This window comes from Myotis daubentonii, chromosome 2, assembly GCF_963259705.1.
Source record: "Myotis daubentonii chromosome 2, mMyoDau2.1, whole genome shotgun sequence".
NCBI classification, from domain to species: domain Eukaryota; kingdom Metazoa; phylum Chordata; class Mammalia; order Chiroptera; family Vespertilionidae; genus Myotis; species Myotis daubentonii.
The window spans coordinates 5683769-5703024 of record NC_081841.1 but is presented as its reverse complement, the minus strand read 5'-3'; the positions used below and the strand labels follow the sequence as shown (position 1 = coordinate 5703024).

At 45.1% G+C, this 19256-nt stretch overlaps 2 protein-coding genes across 11 annotated transcripts in view; both read left to right on the top strand.

Annotated features, from left to right (window-relative positions):
• TNRC6B (trinucleotide repeat containing adaptor 6B) overlaps positions 1-16359 on the top strand; it is a 244137-nt gene extending 227778 nt beyond the window's left edge. For all 10 annotated transcript variants that reach the window (XM_059681456.1, XM_059681462.1, XM_059681458.1 and 7 more), the window contains 2 exons: positions 2780-2919; positions 3864-16359. In XM_059681456.1, the coding sequence (XP_059537439.1) occupies positions 2780-2919; positions 3864-4251 (528 nt within the window). In that variant the 3' untranslated portion in view covers positions 4252-16359. The remainder of the gene's footprint in view (positions 1-2779; positions 2920-3863) is intronic.
• A 1408-nt stretch (positions 16360-17767) lies between these two features.
• On the top strand, positions 17768-18955 carry LOC132226931 (phosphatidylglycerophosphatase and protein-tyrosine phosphatase 1-like). The gene has a single exon (XM_059681478.1). It carries the CDS (start codon positions 17944-17946, stop codon positions 18562-18564), a length of 621 nt encoding a protein of 206 aa, XP_059537461.1. The 5' UTR covers positions 17768-17943; the 3' UTR covers positions 18565-18955.
• Positions 18956-19256: the final 301 nt, after the last annotated feature.

The window sequence follows — 19256 nt, the reverse complement described above, 5'->3', positions numbered from 1 at the left end:
GCCATCATCCCCTCACCCAGGTTGGCCAGGCACCCCAGTGGGGACCCCCACCCTGCCTGATCCAGGACACCCTTCAGGGCAAACCAGCCGGCACCCACCCATGCACCAGGCCTCTACCCTATATAGTAAAAGGGTAATATGCCTCCCGGCACCGGGATCAGCGGAGCCGAGAGGCCTCCCAGCACCAGGATCAGTGTGATGGGGCAGCTTCCAAACCCCCTGATCGCCCTGCGGCTCTGTGTGTGACAGGGTGCGGCGCCCCAACCCCCCCCTCCTCCCCGCCACGGGCCCTGCTCTGTGTGTGACGGGGTAGAGCCATAACCTCCCCATCGGCCCTGCCCTGAGTGTGAGAGTGGCGGCACCCCAACCCCCTGATCGGCCCTGCTCTGTGGGTGATAGAGGGCGGCGCCCCAACCTCCTGATGGGCCCTGCTCTGTGAGTTACAGGGGGAAATGCCCCAACCCCCTGATTGGCCCTGCTCTGTGCATGACGGGGTGGCGCCGCAACCTCCCCATCGACCCTGCCTTGAGTGTAACAGGGGATGGTGCCCCAACCCCCCAATTGGCCCTACCCTGAGCGTGACTGAGGGTGGAATCACTACCTCCCGATCGCCCTGCTCTGTGTATGACAGGGGGCAGCGCCCCAACTCCCCAATCGGCCCTGCTCTGAGCCCGACCAGGGGCTGCACCTAGGGATTGAGCCTGCCCTCTGCCACCCGGGAGCAGGCCTAAGCCAGCAGGTCGTTATCTCCCGAGGGGTCCCAGACTGCTAGAGGGCACAGGCCGGGCTGAGGGGCCCCCCTCCCCCCCCGAGTGCACAAATTTTTGTGCACCGGGCCTCTAGTATATATATATATAAGGCTAATATGCTAAGTGTCCAACCAGTCGCTATGACATGCACTGACCACCAGGGGGCAGATGCTTCACGCAGGAGCTTCCCTGACGCACATTGGCCATTTACAAAGAAATGGCACCGCGGACCTGGCACCCACAAAGCAACACTCGGCTTCCCCCAAGTGGGACACAGGCCCCACCACCACCCAGGAGTGACAACCCACCAAGTCACAGCTGACACTGCTGAGACCCAGTGGCGCAAAATGCAGACCACATAGCCCAGCCCAGCCTGGAAACGGTCGCTGTGGGTGCCAGGAAATGACGTTACATAGCAACGCCCGGCTTCTTCTCCCTCACAACTAGCCACCTTGGAGTTTCTTCAGTCCAGGAACATGACTTGCTTTATAGTCAGGTGCAAACATTTTACACTTTAACCAAATGTCTGTGAAGCGTTTTCCCATGCCTCAGCTCATTTGATCCTCACAGAAGTCCTGGAGTAGGTAGATAGGAGACTCGGTGGAATCCTATTTTCTTTTCATTAGCCAATGGAGATTTAGAAAGTAACCCAACTGAAAAGAAGTAAGAAATGGTGGACCTTGAAAATGACTTCAGGTTTTCTCACTGCTCAGAATATAGTCAAACACTGCTACAGTTAAATATTTCACCCTTTGTTCTCCCTGCGTGATCTACAATAATAATCTCTTTTGCGTTGATATTTACTGCTGTGTTGCTCACAATTACCTGAAAGAGAAGGGGTGCTTCACTGGGCTGGAAAAAGTTTAGCTAAATCAGAAAGCAGGTCTAATTAAGGAAGTTTATATATATAAAGCTCTCACTATGTCCAATCGCATGCGTATGTTTCCATCTGTCATTGTCAATCGTGAATTTAGTTGACACTTCTATTATAGAGAAAGGGCAAATAGGGATATTAAAATATTTCTTCTAATTAAGTTCCTTTCAGTGTGCATGAATTTGTGCACTGGGCCACTAGTTTTCTATAAAGAATTGTGGGGAAACTGCCAGTCTCATCCTACAGGGTTTCCATGGTAAAACCACAGAATGTTTCCCACTGCTGTCGCCAGTAGCGCAACTTTTGAAGGCTTTTCCAATAGTAATCTGTTTCACTTCCAAGGAAATGAACTGAAATGTTGGATTGAGCAGCTTAAATAAACATAGTTGAGATCTCGATACAAATAAATTAATCAGAGTGAATAAATAGATCTATTCATTTGAGTCATAGGTGAGGGCAATTATCTCCAATCACTGAACATCTTAGTGGTAAGATCCTGGCTAAGGTGAGCAACTACAACCTTTGGTCCCATTGGCAGTGGGCAGCAGAGGACAGAGCAGTAGGTAGAAATAGTTTCACCTTGAGATGGCCAAAGTAGGGGTAAGAGGACATTAGAATAGTCTGAGCTGGGGCAGCTGTCAGTACTTTAAATCATTAGATGGTTAGCAGTGCTTTTTTTTGTTAGTGGCTTTATCTCTAGCTCTTTGTGAGGTTGTTAACTGGGGAGGTGGAAGAATACTACATTAGTAATGATGCTGAGAATTTTGTGTTTTCCTAAACTCTTCTTTGGGTAGCATCTTATTTATGCTTTTTAAAGCTTTACAAATTAGCACATGTTCACATCTTAAAGAATATAGACCACAGGTTGAATCATATGCTTTTGTTTTGAGCTGCACTTGTACAAATTTTTTAATTTGCAAAATGGGCACATTAGATCTTTGCCCAGTGCTTTGCTTATCTTAAAATGTTTCTTTAAGACCTTTGTATTCGATGCACTCTTTTATTTTGAGTTCTTCATTCATCCCTCCGAGACTTATTTAGTACTAATACTCTTTACGAGCCAGAAGCCCTTCTCATTCTTATGTATAAGAAAGGTCACTTGACTTCCTTTCACACCCACCTTCAGTTTTTATCTCACAAATGTCTTACTCCTTAGATTGATGGGTCAACCTTGAGAACCATCTGCATGCAGCATGGCCCACTGCTGACATTCCATCTGAACCTAACCCAGGGCACCGCCCTGATCCGATACAGCACCAAACAGGAGGCGGCCAAGGCCCAAACTGCACTGCACATGTGAGTACCCATCCTATATGCTCACTGAGACCAACACGCAGGAAGATGCACACATTAATATTCTGGCACCTGCTTAATTAAACAAAGATGCTCAAGAACACGCTCAAAACGATACCATTGCCTAGCACTTGTTTCGTACTGAGGTGGCTGTTCTTTACCTGCCTAAGTGTGGATTGTCCTGTGTACATCATAGGACGATCATGATAATTCCATAAGTGAAAAATAAGTGAAGTAGTAAATAAATTTTAAGTACCATAAAACAAAGATCAATAGCTATAAAAATGTGAAGCATAATTACTGTTTCTTTTTAAAATCCTATCTAACTGCTTACTTTGGCTTCTTTGTGGGTGATGGAATATTGTGGTCTTGGTGAATAGCAGGGGTTTTGCATCAAGTAGGTGGGACTGGATCAGACTTTGAGCATCCCCCTCCCTGCCACTCTCAAACTGGTAGACAAGAAAGAGCTGGCTCCCTGTGGCTGCATATGCTACAACCAGCAGCTACACACTGAACAAGCAAGTCATGGTGAGGCTCCCGCAGTGAGCCTGCCACTGAGATGGAGCAGCATTTCCAAGTGTCTGAAGCTGGGTCACCCTGATGCTTGCTTGGTGTGTGATCTTTTACCTCCCATGGGGGGGGGGGGGGGTGAGGTGACATCATTCTTGACATATAAATTTCACACATCAAAGGATATCGATATAGAGTATCTTCCAGTAGTCTGGATGTCTTGAGACTTTGTGATATTTTATTGCTTTAAATCAGTACCTGGTGGCCTGGTAAAAATGCAGTTTCTGACACTGATTCTGCATGTTAAAAAGCATCCAGGAGATGTGGACGCTTCTAGTCAAAGGACTGCACTTTGAATAACAAGGACTCAAAATGCTCAGTCCCTGTGCTTTAGGATTTTCCTCAAACCCATAGTTCTTCTCTTCCTTTTTCTGCAGGTGTGTGTTGGGAAACACTACCATCCTGGCTGAGTTTGCCACCGATGATGAAGTTAGCCGCTTTCTGGCACAAGCTCAGCCCCCTACACCTGCAGCAACCCCAAGCGCACCCGCAGCAGGTTGGCAGTCGCTGGAGACCAGCCAGACACAGTCAGATCCCGTCGGACCTGCTCTGAATCTTTTCGGTGGGTCCACAGGGCTCGGGCAATGGAGCAGCAGTGCTGGCGGCAGCAGTGGGGCCGATCTTGCTGGCGCTTCGTTGTGGGGGCCCCCAAACTATTCTTCTAGCTTGTGGGGAGTCCCAACTGTGGAAGATCCCCATAGGATGGGCAGCCCTGCTCCTTTACTACCTGGTGACCTTCTGGGAGGAGGGTCGGATTCAATCTGAACTTTGAACTTTCAACTCTGACCTCGTGACCTTTTTTGGAACAGCAGCAGCACTAACTTGACCTTTTCGTTTTTTTTTTCAACTTGCAATAAATACATTTTTAAAAGGAAAAAAGAAAACGGAGAGAGAAAAAAAAGGTGGGTCATTGACAGACTGTCTGAGCACATAGTTGCCTCCCTTATAACTTCAGTTTTTTCGTTTGGAATATGAATCCAAAAAGAGAACATATCACTCTTGAAATACTTGAATCATGAACGCCAACCTAGAAAGACAATGTGAAGCAAGTACACATACCATTTAAATTTAAACACAAAAAAATTAAAAAAATTAGTTTCTAGTTTTTCACTTTTTTCATGTTATATGGAAGTTGTTGCTAAGAAACATATATACTGAAAAATAGCTTTTTAACTTTGTTTGCACTGGGTGTGTTTCCGTCCTTAGGTCTACCATGTTTGGGAGGGAGGGGAATTCAAAAGAATTGTTGGGGTGGGGGGAGGGAAGACTTGACGGAGCCTCACTTTAAAAACAAAAACAAAAAACCTAAAAAAAAAAAAAAAAGGAAAAATTTGTGATTGGCTGGTTGATAAATACCAGTGTGTTCTGGCACATGTAACTGCCCAGGCATGCTCGTTCTGGTATGTGTGTGCACGTGTGTTCATGTACATTCGCGTGCATCCTTCTCTCTGTCTGTGTGTGTGTGTGTGTGTGCCTGTGTCCTCTTCTGCCTCCTCCTTCCTGACCCTGATTTCTCAGAAAGCTGCGTTGCTGACAGTCCGTAGGCTGGCTGGCCGGCCATCTGCTTTTTACTTTTATTATTATTATTTTTTAACTATGAGAACACACAAGCACGGAGAGCCACTGCTACTAAAGCAACTCCTTTGGGCTGCATTAAAATGAACAGAGTGCTTTTTAATGATGAAAGCAGAGAGCTCCTTTACATCTGCAAATTAGCCTGAGTGTGAGTTTTCTCTAGCTTTTCTTTTGACCTAGCAGTAGAGCGGAGCACTGCCAAGTCCAAAAATTAGGAGAGCAGGAGGTACCTCTGGGAGCAGCTGTGTGTTTATTTATTTCTGTTTTTTAAAACAAGTGGCCACTGGGCACATCTGAATCTCTGTTAAGTTTTACACAGGCCTTTTCGTGACTTTGAATGGGAACAGATGATAAGTTAGTTTTTAATTATGTGATGTCTGGAAAGCAGAAAAACTGTGTTCCCCTCCTTTCTTGTGTAATCAGGTATGAGAATTTCATCAGAAAGGTAATGCTGAATTCAACATTTCTATTCTCTTTTTCATTTTATGGAAACAGAAAAAAGTAAGTTGTGAGCAGCCTCCTGAAAGCATCCGCAGCTCCTCCCTCTCTGCTCCTTTCTTGCTGAGCGTTACCTGTGCCAGGCCGTGGCGTGTTACAGCACCAGGCCATCACTGACAGAAACGTTTACTTAACGAATGTTCTTAAACCAGTGTGTACTTCAAGCGTTTCCTTTTGTTTCTCTGTGTTGTGTATTTCCTGTGTATGTGGTTTTGCTTAGGCAGGTATAACTTAGCAAAGACTTTTAAGTATTGCACCTTTTTTTTGGTTTTGACCTCTTTTTTTTCCTTATAATGTTGCTTTTTTTATTTTGGTATTTAAAGACTTTTTTTTAAGCATCAATGTAGTAGTACTCTGGGCCGAATAGGAGGCATCTTTTAATCCACAGTTATCACCAACATGTATGTACTTATGTTGGAATCAAAATGTATCAAACTGCTTTTTGTGAAGTTATAGCAGCCCTGAGGGGGTACCCCTTTATACAAAGCAGGTGGCGGGTGGGGTGGGGGGAGGGGAGTCGTATGCCGGTAATGTGCTAGCACTTGTGTGGACATCCCAATCTGCATTATACTGTTTAACATAAAGTGCCGACATTCTGTACCAGCAAATACCTGCCCATTCCAACCCTTGGTGGGAGCAGACCTCTACTGTCCTCCATAACTTGCTGCTAGTGAGGACAAAGGAGTTTTTCTTTCTTTAGCATCTTCAGTGAAGGATATAACAATGCCTAATGTATTTGACTTTTAGCTTGTGTATTTGTGTAGGTGGGTGGGTGGGTATGTATAGGAAAAGGCAAAAACTCATTCAAGTGGTTTTGTGAGACAATGGGAATTCTGTAGTCCTCTCGGCTTACCCTGTTGATTATAAACCTAGCCTCTAAAGAGATTGACATGCATAATTCAAGTGAGCATTCGCTCATACAAGTCTTTATGCACCCTTCGTGGGTAGGTGGTCAAACTTGAGTTGCCAGCGTTGGTTTGGTCCCATTGGATGCCTTGTAGAAACTAACCGTGCCCTCCTCCTGCTCTCGGTTTTCATCACCACCATGCCCCTTCCACCTCTGCCCATGTACACAGTGTCTCCTCCCAGCCCCACTGACTGCTCTGTGTGAGGAGCAAAACCTTGCCAGGTGGCGAGCTCCCGGTGAAGAGCAGCTGTGCTCAGACATCTCCCGAAGGCTAACTCTCTGCGGCCCTAGGCCCCCTAGGCGAGGAGCGCGTCCGGAGGCTCGGGAGAGCCAGTGGTGACCCTGCCGTTCTGGTTTCCTCCGTGTCCTGCCCCACCCTCCGCCCTTCCAGCCTGTTGGTTCCTTGACCTGCACTATGGGTTAGTTGAGTTCCTTACGATACTACGGTGAAAGCCGGGTGCTAGAGCCCCTCTTGTTTACAAGACATACTGAGGGATTTGAAATATGTAAAATTAGCATGAGAAGCTAAAATGTTCTTCCATCATAAGCTTAAAGGGAAAAAATTTAAAACTTTTAAAAAAGACCAAAAAGTGCGTATATATATATATATATATATACATATATATATATACATATAAATATATATTTTAGATGAAGACTAACTCTGGGAGCATTTAACAGTGTTTTTTTGTTTTCGTTTTTAACATTTATTTTCCTGCTTTAAAATTTGCAAGCATTCTCAGGAATTCTAGGGTAGGAAGCCAGTTTTTTGAAGATGGGTTTATTTAACCATATCTTATCCTAGATAGACAGCTGTTTCTTTCCTGTTAATAAACTTTTACAAGTTCCTGAAACTTCAAAAAGTTTAAAAAATTTTTACGTAAAAAAATGTAAAAAGAAAAGTCTCCAAACGTTATTGTCATACTGGGGAATCATACCTTTTAAAACATGTAGAAATAAATATTTTTTAAAATGATCAATTTAGCAGCAACAGGTAAATTCATTATCTTTAAAAATATGGGAGAAGGATTGAGCTTTATAAGGGCTCTATCACGGACTTATTTGATATTGTGTGTAATTTAATGGGAGAGTGTTTGGTATATATAAATGGAAATTCCATCACTTTGTTCCTTTCCATTTAAGACTGAACTGGAATCTCCCCTACTAATTTTTATTTTTGTTAAAGGAACCCTTCTCCCTTCCCCCAGCCCTACCAACAAAAGAAAGGAAGAAAAAAAGAAAAAAAAACAACAGCTTAAATAAAAGTAACTCTAATCTGTAAAATAGTACCGTTGGATTGCTGAGAATCTATGTAAAGAGTTAGGAAATATAGGTTAATAACTTATGGAACAAATTTTAAATATAGGCATTACTAGGGGAAAAATATCTATGGACTGTTCTATTAATGAAGAATGTCTGTCTTACCTCCATTTGTTATGGCAGGAGGAGAAAATAATAGAATCTAATAAGGAACAAGTGATTTTACATTTTTTTGCTCCCAGCCACTGTTGTGCTCATTTTAAATGCTGTTTTAAAGATCTGCTGCTTAACTATCCCCGTCCCTCAGCCGGCGATGTGGAGTGTTTCCTTTCAGTTTTGGGTGAAGTTGAATTCTCCTTTTGTATTCCCTCCTGGGGCCCGGGGTCGGAATTCCCAAGCATGACCACAGCTTCTTTTAAACATCTAAGCTTCCCAGTGGGAAAGGAACTCCCACTCGACAGGTACAGGGAGTGGGTGGGGTTGCTGCCTGCAATTTCTCTAAAACCGCGTTAGTGCCTTCGTACATACACCCAGGCATCCTAAGCAGGGGAACCCGTGTGTATGTGCTTGTGGTCCAGACACTCCACGGACGTTAAGACGCTTGCCCGATAAGGACATTGGAGTGGTTCTGGACAGGCCCCAAAGGCAATGGGCTAAATTTAAAGTAAATAAATAAACAGAAATCAAGGAAGTTAAATATGCTTTATGTCTGGAAAATGTGGAATGCCAAGGTCCGTCCTTGTGTTGATGCCCTCGGTTACTGGGCATTGACTTTTCCAGGTGTGTCAGTGTGGCAGCGAGAATGAGTTGGGAAGTCTCTGTGTCAGGCCAGTAGAAAGGGGTTCGTATTGTTCTATTCTTGTCCTTCCTCTCCTCCCTTTCTCTGCCTTTTTTATTTCTTTTCCTTTTTTTTTTTTTTTATCCACTTGCTGGAAGCTTTGCTTTTTATTGGTTGGCAGTGTCTTAAGAACAGGATATGGTGAGATGTAATGGAAGAGGAAGACTCTGCTTTCCATGGTATTCTTTGGCAAGAGCCATGTCTGCTGAGAGAATATGTGGCTTCAAAACACTTTAGAAAATTCAGTGGGAGTGTCTTCTCCTCCACTACATTCTGGCATGTGTGCAGAGGTTCGCTAGTCACCTCTCATTACATCAATTTGCTTTATAAACATTCTGATCATGTAAATTTGAGCTTTCCAATTTTTTACTAGTTGCCCTTTATTTCTTTAAACGCTTATTACTAGTGGCTAGAGGTGTCCATCTCTCAAACATCACAAACTTGGTTTCTGTCTACCATATGAGTAGCCAAAACGAAAGAAGCACTAGTAGGGAAAGGGATGTCTTCATCCGACTGGGGACCTCTGCTGGCAATTAAGATCCAGTGCCATTATCTAATTTTAGGTGGTGGTGTTTTTTTAAAAAAATAGCAAAGTTCTTATCTCCAAGACACTGTGAAAAAGTGGATGTGGCATCTCTGATCCCTCAGGCCCTAGCCCTTGGTATTTTTCATTTACGACAGTCACAGGAGTTAACCAGCAGTGCCGCAGTTAAAGCCCCAAACAGAATTCTCTCATCAGTGCCCTCCAGTAAATCAGCATTACCCATAGCCATTCAATTTGTTTTATTTATAGCATTTTGATTTTCTATTACTATGGCTCCTGTTCTAAGAACTCTCCCACCTCTTCTGACATGAATGTAGCACAAATTAGCAGTTGGTTCTTCCAAGTTCTTGTGGGTTGACTGTGGTGTATAAGATATGCAACAAAAAAGAACGGAAAATAAATTCCTGCCTAAGAATTTGGAAGAGCTTTTACTAATACATCTAGCAGAAACTAAAATTTCACAGGCTATTAACTTGTTGCAAATATTCACTCTCACTTTCACCACTTTTTAGGAGAGAGAGGGGACAGTTTTTGTAGAGTTAACAGCCAGATTCCATATCGACCTCAGATGCTGTGTACTTTTTAATTTTATTTTTTTATATTCTGGCATCTTGACTCTTTAAACAGAATGAATTTGTCTGTGTGCTGAGCAAAATGTTTCAGCCAAGCCTGTTTTTTTTTGCAGTGCAAACAGGATGTTTTCAGCAGACTTGGCTGTAACAGCCATCTCTAAGATTAGGGAACAATTGAGTCTTTATGTAAAAAAGGTCCCCTTCTCCCCCGTCCTCAGCATTCAGATTCAACATATGACACTTTGTAGGTTGTTGTTTTGGAGGGTTTTTTCTTTTGTTTTAATTATCTATAAGATCTTTAGCTAGGAGTAGAGATATATTTTTAACTGTTAAAAAATTATCAAACTTTTCCTTCTCCAGTATTTTTGCCAAGTTTTTGTCAACACTTCCTGTCTATGCATTAACTACACTTCTTAGTGTTATTGCAAAAAGGAATCTTATTGTTTTCCCTTCTATGAGTGTACAACAACCAGGCCGCATGCGATAGTGCAAATGAACATAGTCTAGCCTGTGTGTATACAGTGAATTGTCAATCTTTGACCTCGGCATCATTCAAAAAATAGGGTGCCCTTGCCCTTACCCTCTGCTGCACCCCATGTTCCACCCCCTCTGCTTTCTTCTCTTCAAGTACAGGGTGTCCACACAGTCTAGAAACAGACAAATATACCTAATGTTGTCAAGGATATTCTCAACCTGTTAAAAACAAAATATATATAGTTTCACAGTTAGACCATACCCTGTAGTGTGGTCGGTAGGTTCATGGCCAGTGCCAAAGGTGTGTGTATTTTCAGAGGTGGTTCCCACTTGTCAACAATAGTGTTGTTTTCTTGACCTTAAATTTGGCAAAGGAGGTGCTGGCATCACATTCTTTAGATTTGAAATAATTATCAACTTCCAAATCTGTGAACATTGTAATAACTTAAAAATTGAACGTTGGCCCTCCCTGCTCCACCCACAACGCCTCCTCCTACCCACACCGCCAAAGCAAAGAGGCCATGAGCACCTGAGGATGGTGAAGGGAACACTGATCAGGAAAGAGCTACTCCCCACCGGCATCCATGCTGTCCTGCGGGTGGTCACTCTGACTAGATCTGGAGTAATTACCCAGCGTTCTAACATTTGAGTGATTTTTAAACTGTCAATCTCTTGTAGTAACCTGCTACCGCCACCAAAAATAGCAAAAGTGACCGAACTGCCAGTGTTTGCCTCACAGAATTTCAATCCTTCCCTTTTCAGTTAGCTATACACCTGAATTTGTTTTTAACAAGAAATTGCACACCAGAAAAAATGGTACTGCCCTGGTCAAGGGGCCTCTGCAAGACTCAGTCGGCTGGGTCTTCATTCTGCCAACACTTGTTTTGATCATGGGAAGGGAAAGGTCAGATAAAAGCAAGAAATGTTCTGTTTTAAATTTTAAAAAGAAAGTGTTTCCCTAGTAAATCATTGCTTTGGAAATAAAATCCCAGTTGACCCATTTTGAGGCAATATTAAGAAGTTGGGACTGTGTTTTAAAAAAGTAAAATTCCTTTTTACAACTAATAGCAGCAAAAGACATCAGTGAGGGTAGCTAGCAATATTGTGGCGGCGTTGTGAAGGGCGCTCCTTTCCCTCCTCCTCGCCTGCTCTCTTGGACCGCATGCGGAGGTGGCAGTCCTCCTTGGGCCGCTGAAAGGCGTGCACCCTCCTCAGAGGGTGGGGTTGGAAGAGGCGGCCAGAGTGAGGTGTAGCAGCCTTCCTGCAGGACCAGCCTGACAGCAGAGCTTTACGGAGAGCAAGATGGGTGTCCTACATGTGTTCGCCAAAAATGAAAAGGGGAGGTATTTATACGAGACCAAGGAAAAAAACCTTCGGAACCATTAAGTTACATACCTTTTAAAGGTAGTATAGTTTCTCACTAAGTGATGCCTTCAGCATACACTTAATTTCGGGGTAAGTTAGAATAAATGTGTTTAAAACACCACCTCTACCCCCCCTTTTTTTTTTAATTTTGTCCAAGGAATTAATTACTTATGTGTAGTATTTCTGAATGTGCCTTTGTGAGTCCAGCGACCATTAGGATAAAACGGAAACGTGGTCAGCCTAGTCTGTAGGGAAGTCAGCATTTCTCCTGGCAGTCTCCAGGGCAGCTGTTTGAGTGTTCATTAGCATCTGTGTTGCACAGCGTAGGGTGTGGGAGAGGCTCTGGGACCTGGGAGAGGGGCAGTGAGGTGATGGTGCACAGGTGACAGAGACCCCGGTTAGTCCAGGAGTGCAGGTTGAATTTATTATCTGCATTACCTAGTTTTCTTCGTGTATGTGTGTGTGTGTGTGCACGTCTGGTTGTTTTACTTTTTGTTTTTCTGTAAGCACTGGAGAGCTGAAATATGGTGATGTTTGTGACACATTCATGCATGTCAAGAAGGCGTTTTCCCAGCGTCTGCATGCAGAGCAGGCAGCGCAGTCCCACCCTCTGAGTCTGTGTCCTGAGAAGGCGATTCTTTTCCCAAATGGAAGTCACTTCATGTTGCTGTTTCTGCGAACAGGGTATTACACACAAGGAAAAGGCTTTGGAAAGAGTAAGATTGAAGTGTTTGAGAAAGAAAAGAGAAAAATCTGAAATCATATTTTATTTCTTCAGAACTATTATAGCTAAAACATAGAAACCTGCAGCGTGTCTTCATTTTGTTTTTATTTGTTTTAAACGATTCCACCTCTTCTCCCTACTCCCGATCTTCTAAAGAAATATCAAGTGAAAACTTAAGGGCCATTTCCATAATTCCTCAGAACTCCCCAAAGAGGAAACCAATCCCTCCCGCAAGATTCCTTCCGCTTCCTTCAGCTTCATTCAGGAAGACAGAGGGAGGAGAGACGCCACGCTCTGTGCTTCACTCTCATTCCTCTCTAATGGCCTTGAAATGTATTATTATGCAAATGTGAATTTTGATACTGAATTTAAGAAGAGGTTGTTGGTTTTTTTCTTTTTTCAAAAAAAAGGTCCCGTACTGGTCATCATTGCTTCTTTATTTTGTAACGTGAATTGTAACTATGCATTCTGCAAAAGGGGGGAGGAGAGGGCAGGAAGGGGAAGGAAGTAGCTTTGCATCTTATTCTATGGTTTCTGTGTCCATGGTATCCCACGTCCTGGCGGGGAAGGGGAGTGAGCAAGAAGCGGTAAAGGCCTGCACAGCGAAGCGCAGAGACCTCTGGGTCCTGTGGGCGCTGGCAGGCCTGGCGGCCAGCAAAACCAGTATGGTACAGGATTCTCCGTCCTAGCCGTGCAGTGTTAACCCAGGGCCACCGTGGGGTCCCTGAGGCTCCGGTGTTCTCTGGAAAAAAGTACTCATCCTTCTCTGAATTCAGAACCCTTTCAAGCTCAGGAAACCACGTCTCACTCGTGCTGACTTTAAAGTTCATCTTGTGTCAACTTCAAAAACCTCCTCCTCGCTCCTTTTTAATTTTTTGTTCTTCTTAATCATGTTTAAGTGAACTTAATTATAAGGAAACTGTCTTGCTCTAAGGGAACGAGGATTGTTGCTTGGCAGGCAAAAAGGATTCTCTGCCCCATCCACTACCCCTCAGCCAAACGGGATCTCTCTGCTTCCCTGGCATGCAGTAAGCTGCGCATAGCTAGTGAGCAGCGAGGTGTTTGCCACGGGAAAGCCAGCAGCCTTCTCTGTCCTAACAGAATTCTTTTGTGGATCTTGCCTGTGGTGAATCGTGGCACCTGCATTGCTCTGGTCTAGGCATTATTTGCAACACACAGTGTCGTACACAGGAGATTGTTTCGCCCGTGTTCAGTGTTCCACGCAGCAGCTCTTGTCCACAGTACTGTAACGAGTCACAGACTTGACCACGGTCTCCTGGTGCCCAGGCGAGGCTGCACGGGCACGATCTTATCAGGGTTCCAATCTGTTAAGATTGCCTTCAGACAAACACACAAAAACAAAACCAACAAAAAAATTAAAATCCTGACGTTTCAACTGTCTAACACAAAATAATACCTCGAGGTACATTTCCCCTGCAGTATAGGCCTTGACTCCCCTCCTTTTCTGACAGCAGTGGGTCATCCTTTTGAAAATATGAACATGTAAATAGCAGGATAACTTTTATAATTTTTTTTGCTGTGAAAGTACCCCTAAAATATGATACTTTTCTTTTTTAAGTCACCAGACGTTTTGGATCTTATTCTTCATATTTAAGAAGAGAAAGCAGAACCGGTCAGGGTGTGGACTTGGATTTGTGGGCTGGTGTTCCCTCCATTGCCCCCCATTCAGTGACAGCAGGCCAGTGTCTGAAGCCTGTTTTGAATAGATGCCATCTATCCCAGCCTTCTCTCTCCAGGTGCGGAGAGCCTGAACTTCTCTCTTCTGGAAGCAGAATGTGTTCCATGGGAGACCTTGAGCTCTCAACCTTTTTGATTCACACACACACACACACACACACACACACACACACACACACACAGTAACTAAGTAGCATTCTGTAGTTCAGGAAGGGAATTAGTCCCTGGCATTTCGGTTTGGCGCTGTAGAATTTATAGCCTTGTCATCTTGGGATACGCCAGACATGTTTTGATTTGTTACTTACACAGAAGCTCATCTGAGATGTGTAGACAGCCACCCTGCCCTGAAAGGCTTGTGCACCCTCAGACACTGCCCCCTCCATGAGGCTTGGCTGGCATTAGGTAGAGAGACATAAGTTTAACAAATGCTGCTTGTAGGGGTCCGTCAGCTACTGTGCTCTTAGATTTGGCCACTTCCAAGGCAGGGTCGGAACCGCTTCTTCACAAACACCCCCTTACCTCCATCTTAGAGACAAACCCTATATCTGTCAAGAAGCCCTTTTTAGTTTTAACTTGTATAGTGACGACTTCCTTTGAGAGGAAGAAGCTTGGTTATAGATGCATGTATGTTCACCACTCGCCTTCTGATTTTGGCTATGTTGACCTTGGGATTTGATTTCTGTTTGTTTGGAGACCTCTTTTCCATCAGTCTCCTTCCTCTGACCCCTCAAGAGTTCTTCCTGCCCTTATCCCTCTACAATCCTCCCAAAGGGCTTTGCTGATCTCTGCACTTCTTCCCTGGGGCACTCACTCCCCTACCACCACCTTTGCACACACACCCGTGACCAAAGTGTGTCCAGTGATCTCACAGAAGACATCAAACATGGTGCCTGCACCACGAATGTGCTCACAGAGACACGTGCACAAGGATCCTGCACCCTTGGCCTTAACCTCAGTATGACTTACGGTGCAGGAACGTTTTTAACAGGTTTTAAAATAAAACACCCATCTGGGAGGTGGGGGGAGGTGGGGGAGGCAGACACACGAGCTCAGCTGTGCCTACTCCTGACTCTCACTATTTGCTTACAACTTCAAATTCTGTGCCCACCCTACTCCCATGCTTGTTCTGAGTAACCAAAAACAGACAAAAGCAACCTGAGGAGAGATTTCTGGACTATTTTGTCTTTCTCCATGTAGATGGAGATATAATTGCTGCTTTGGGTTCCATAATCTTAGGGGGCTATGTTTACAGAGTAAAATACATCCTACCAAATCAGGAAACTGAATAATGGAACCTCTGCAGTGAGAGTTAGGTCCCTGATGGTGAACAAGAGAATCGAGGGGCTGGGGGGTGCAGAGGAGGACAGACGGAGAAGTCCCATTTCAATGACTTGTGACACAGTGCTCCCTTCCTCCGTTCTCCTCCCTTCACTGCTCTCCTTGCCCCTTTGAACAGAAGGTGCAGAGAAGGGCATCAGAAAGAGGCTATACTTTTAAGAGGCAGCTTTCCGACTTTGCACACAAACAGGTAACAGGAAGGTACAGTAAAAATCCTCTCATCTGAAACTGTCGGCAGAAACAACCTGTAACACGACTGAATAGCTGCACAACATTGATGCTCTCTCTGCAGGTTACCTAGAAGTGTTTTGTTTTTCTTATACTTGAAATAGCTTTTACAATATTATTTTGGTGGCTTTCTTTCCTCTCTTCCAGTGGGCAATGGAGAAAGTGGATGATGGGATTTAAGGAAGTTTGAGGGGAGAAAAGGAAGGATATGGCATTCTTTTTTTTTTTTTCTCCTTAAACATAGAGGTTTAATCAAACTCCCATATGTTGAAATTGCTCCTCATATTACTGGTTTTACATGGACACAGAAACTAGGCACTTTAGAGGTGCACTTGCATGGCAGGCTGGGCCCCCCTTTTTTACATTTTATTTTACTTCTTTAGTATAGTGGTACTTAAAATCACTGGTTCACTTAAAAAACAAACAATAAAATGTTAAACTCTACTAATGTACAAATAAGCTGAAAAGTTGCATTTTATGTGTATTTTTTGCCATAGCAGGTACTGTATTTCTCATGCTGGATTTCAAAAACAAAAAAAAAAAATCAAAAACAAAAAACTAAAGGGTGGTGTTTTATTGGATTGTGACAGGTTGAATAATAAGGAATTAAGTCTTCGTCATTTCATTAAAGCTGAGAGATGATGTAATGCATATATAAGAGTTTTCTGAAGGGTTTTTTTGGGCTTTTAAACAGCTTATTTTTGTTTTTGTTTAGTATTTTATTTTATTTTGGAAAGATATGATTGTATTATGTGCAACTCAGTTGCTTACATTATAACTACAAAATATTTTTGGGTTCCTGGAAAAAAAAAGAAAAAAGACTAATAAATGTGTTTGGCTGCTAAGCATTTATTGAGGTTTCCTGTTTTATTCTGCCAATTTAATTTGCTCGTTTGTTGAATATTTGTATTCTGCTACTCCTCGCTCTCCCTGCTCCATACCTGAAAGCTATCCAAACTTCAGCATCTGAATTGGGCCTCAACTTTGTCTGTCTTGCCTTGGTATGTTTTTGTTGTTGGGGTTGGCCGGTTGGTGGTGGGTTTCTGCTTCTTGCTCTTGCTGCCTGCCGCAGTGCAGATTTCAAATTCTCTAACAGAAATTAATGTTGTCCCCTTTAATCCTTATTTGCATTTGGAGTGAGAGCACTAGAGTAGAGGAGAGAGAAGACTCCTGCCCGGGGCTGGCTGCATCCCCCCTCCGCTGCTCCCTGTCCATAAAGGCGAGGTTTTCTTATTTACCATTAGCTGCTAAAATAGAGACTTGTTGAGACATGGGATTATGAAACACCTCTAGAATGGCCAAGGGGAGGAAGGTAGGGAAGCTAATACTAGCTCCTGGGTACTGTGTTTGACTTAATTCTCAGAATCCTGTGTGAATGGACAGCAAACCACATTTCATGAGGAAACTGTGGCTCAGAATAATTTAATTAGCTGATCATAGGTAGCATTGGTTGATTGCTTACTATCAGCTGGGCACTGCACTAAGCACACGGTGTCTATTCATTTAATTGAAACTTATCACAGTCACTGCTGAACCCATACTAGGAGCCCAGATCGGATTCAAAAGTTACCAAAATGCCTGTGCTGCAAAGCTCCTGGGCTTCTGAGGAAATGGTCTTAAAACAAGCCTGTTGTACACAGTGGTAGGCCATATACCAGCCAGTTCTTTTATCATAAAATAAGTAAACACTGGGAAATCCGAAGTGAGAAGAGGTGAGCGCTTCAAAAACATCTTCAAGGCCGGTCTGTTACAAGTAAGTGCTTTTTTTTTTTTTTTTTTTTAAGAAAAAGATCGTTGCAAACACTACGAAGAACCTTATCAACAAAGACTTTGGATATTTTAAAAATGCATCAGTGGCCCGGCTGGCGTGGCTTAGTGGTTGAGATCGACCAGGTGGACTCAAGGGTCCTGGGCTCGATCACCAGTAGGGGGTGTGCAGGAGGCAGCTGATCCATGATTCTCATGGATGTTTCTCTCTCTTTCTCCCTCTCGCATCCTCTTCCTTTAAACAAATCAGTAAAAATAAACAAAAAATATGCATCGACCGCCCCCACTTCCCGCGCGGGAGGAGGGTCGCGGCCGCCAGCATGGGCCGCAGTTTGACTCGCCCGCACAGTCCCAGGCCTCTGGCCCCGGCCGCGCCCTTCCTCGGCCGGGCCCTGCTGTCCCGCCCCGGGAGCCATGGTCCCTCCCCCGAGGCCGGCAGCCCCTCCTCCAGCTCCCGACAGCGGGTCTGCGGATCCCCAGTGTCCGTCGCGGAGACCTGGGGGGGCGGGGGGGGCAAGCCGGACGGTTCAGCACCCGAGGGGCCCCGCGCCCGTCGCGTCGGCCGACTCGCAGCCCCCATCCTCGTCCCCCTCCTGGCTCTCCTCGCGGCCGCCGCCCGTGAACCCGGCAGTGGACGGGCCGCCGCTGCGCCAGGCCGCGTGGGGCGGGATGGCGGCCGGCTCGTTGCTGGAGGCCGGCCTGGCCCGGGTGCTCTTCTACCCGACGCTGCTGTACACGGTGCTCCGCGGCACCGTGCCCGGCCGGGCGCGCCGCGACTGGTACAACCGCATCGACCGCACGGTGCTGCTGGGCGCGCTGCCGCTGCGGAGCATGACGCGCCGGCTGGTGGAGGACGAGAACGTGCGCGGGGTGATCACCATGAACGAGGAGTATGAGACCCGATTCCTGTGCAACTCCGCCCGGGAGTGGAGGCAAGGAGGAGTTGAGCAGCTGCGACTCAGCACAGTAGACATGACTGGAGTCCCAACCTTGGCTAACCTCCAGAAAGGAGTTCAGTTTGCTCTCCAGTACCAGTCCCTGGGCCAGAGTGTCTACGTGCATTGTAAGGCTGGGCGCTCCCGGAGCGCCACCATGGTGGCCGCGTACCTGATCCAGGTGTACAACTGGAGCCCAGAGGAGGCTGTACGGGCCATCGCCAAGATCCGGCCACACATCCGTATCAGACCTGGCCAGTTTGAAATCCTCAAGGAGTTCCACAAGGAGATGACTGCAGAGGCAGCAAAGAAGGAAGCTGTATCACCCGGCACAGACGTGAAGCATGTGGATTAGAAAGAACTCCAGACAACCCTGCTGGCAATAGAATGCAAACGCTTAACAGGACCAATGGTGCTTAAGCCCAGGCACCATAACGGAAGTGTGCTAAGTAAGGGGTCATTTTTCTCCCTTTGTCATGGTTTCCGTTTCCTGAAATAGCACTGTTGTATGGCTAGAAAAAAAAAAATGCATCAGTGGCCCTAACTGGTTTGGCTCAGTGGATAGAGTGTTGGCCTGCGAACTGAAGGGTCCCAGGTTCGATTCTGGTAAGGGCATGTACCTTGGTTGCAGGCACATCCCCAGTAGGGGGTGTGCAGGAGGCAGCTGATCGATGTTTCTAACTCTCTATCCCTCTCCCTTCCTCTCTGTAAAAAATCAATAAAATATATATATTTCAAAAATGCATCAATGGCTAACGGGGGATGTGTTGTAGAATTAAAGATGGTTGTTAAGACTTTAGCATCTTACTCCGCCTTCCTCACTGGTGTGCCCTGCCATCCTCACCTTAGGTGACCTCGGGGTATACCTGGAAAATCATGCTAGCAGCAGGCTTCTAACACGCCTTCCGTCCTCCCCAGCCACACACTCCCATACTCACCCAAAATTGCTTCTCTCCAGAAACACTAATTGCAGCATTCTTGACCTTGACCTTCGGTCCTCCCAGCCAACTGGTTCCCCCTTCTCTTTGGCTGTGTTGTGACCTCATC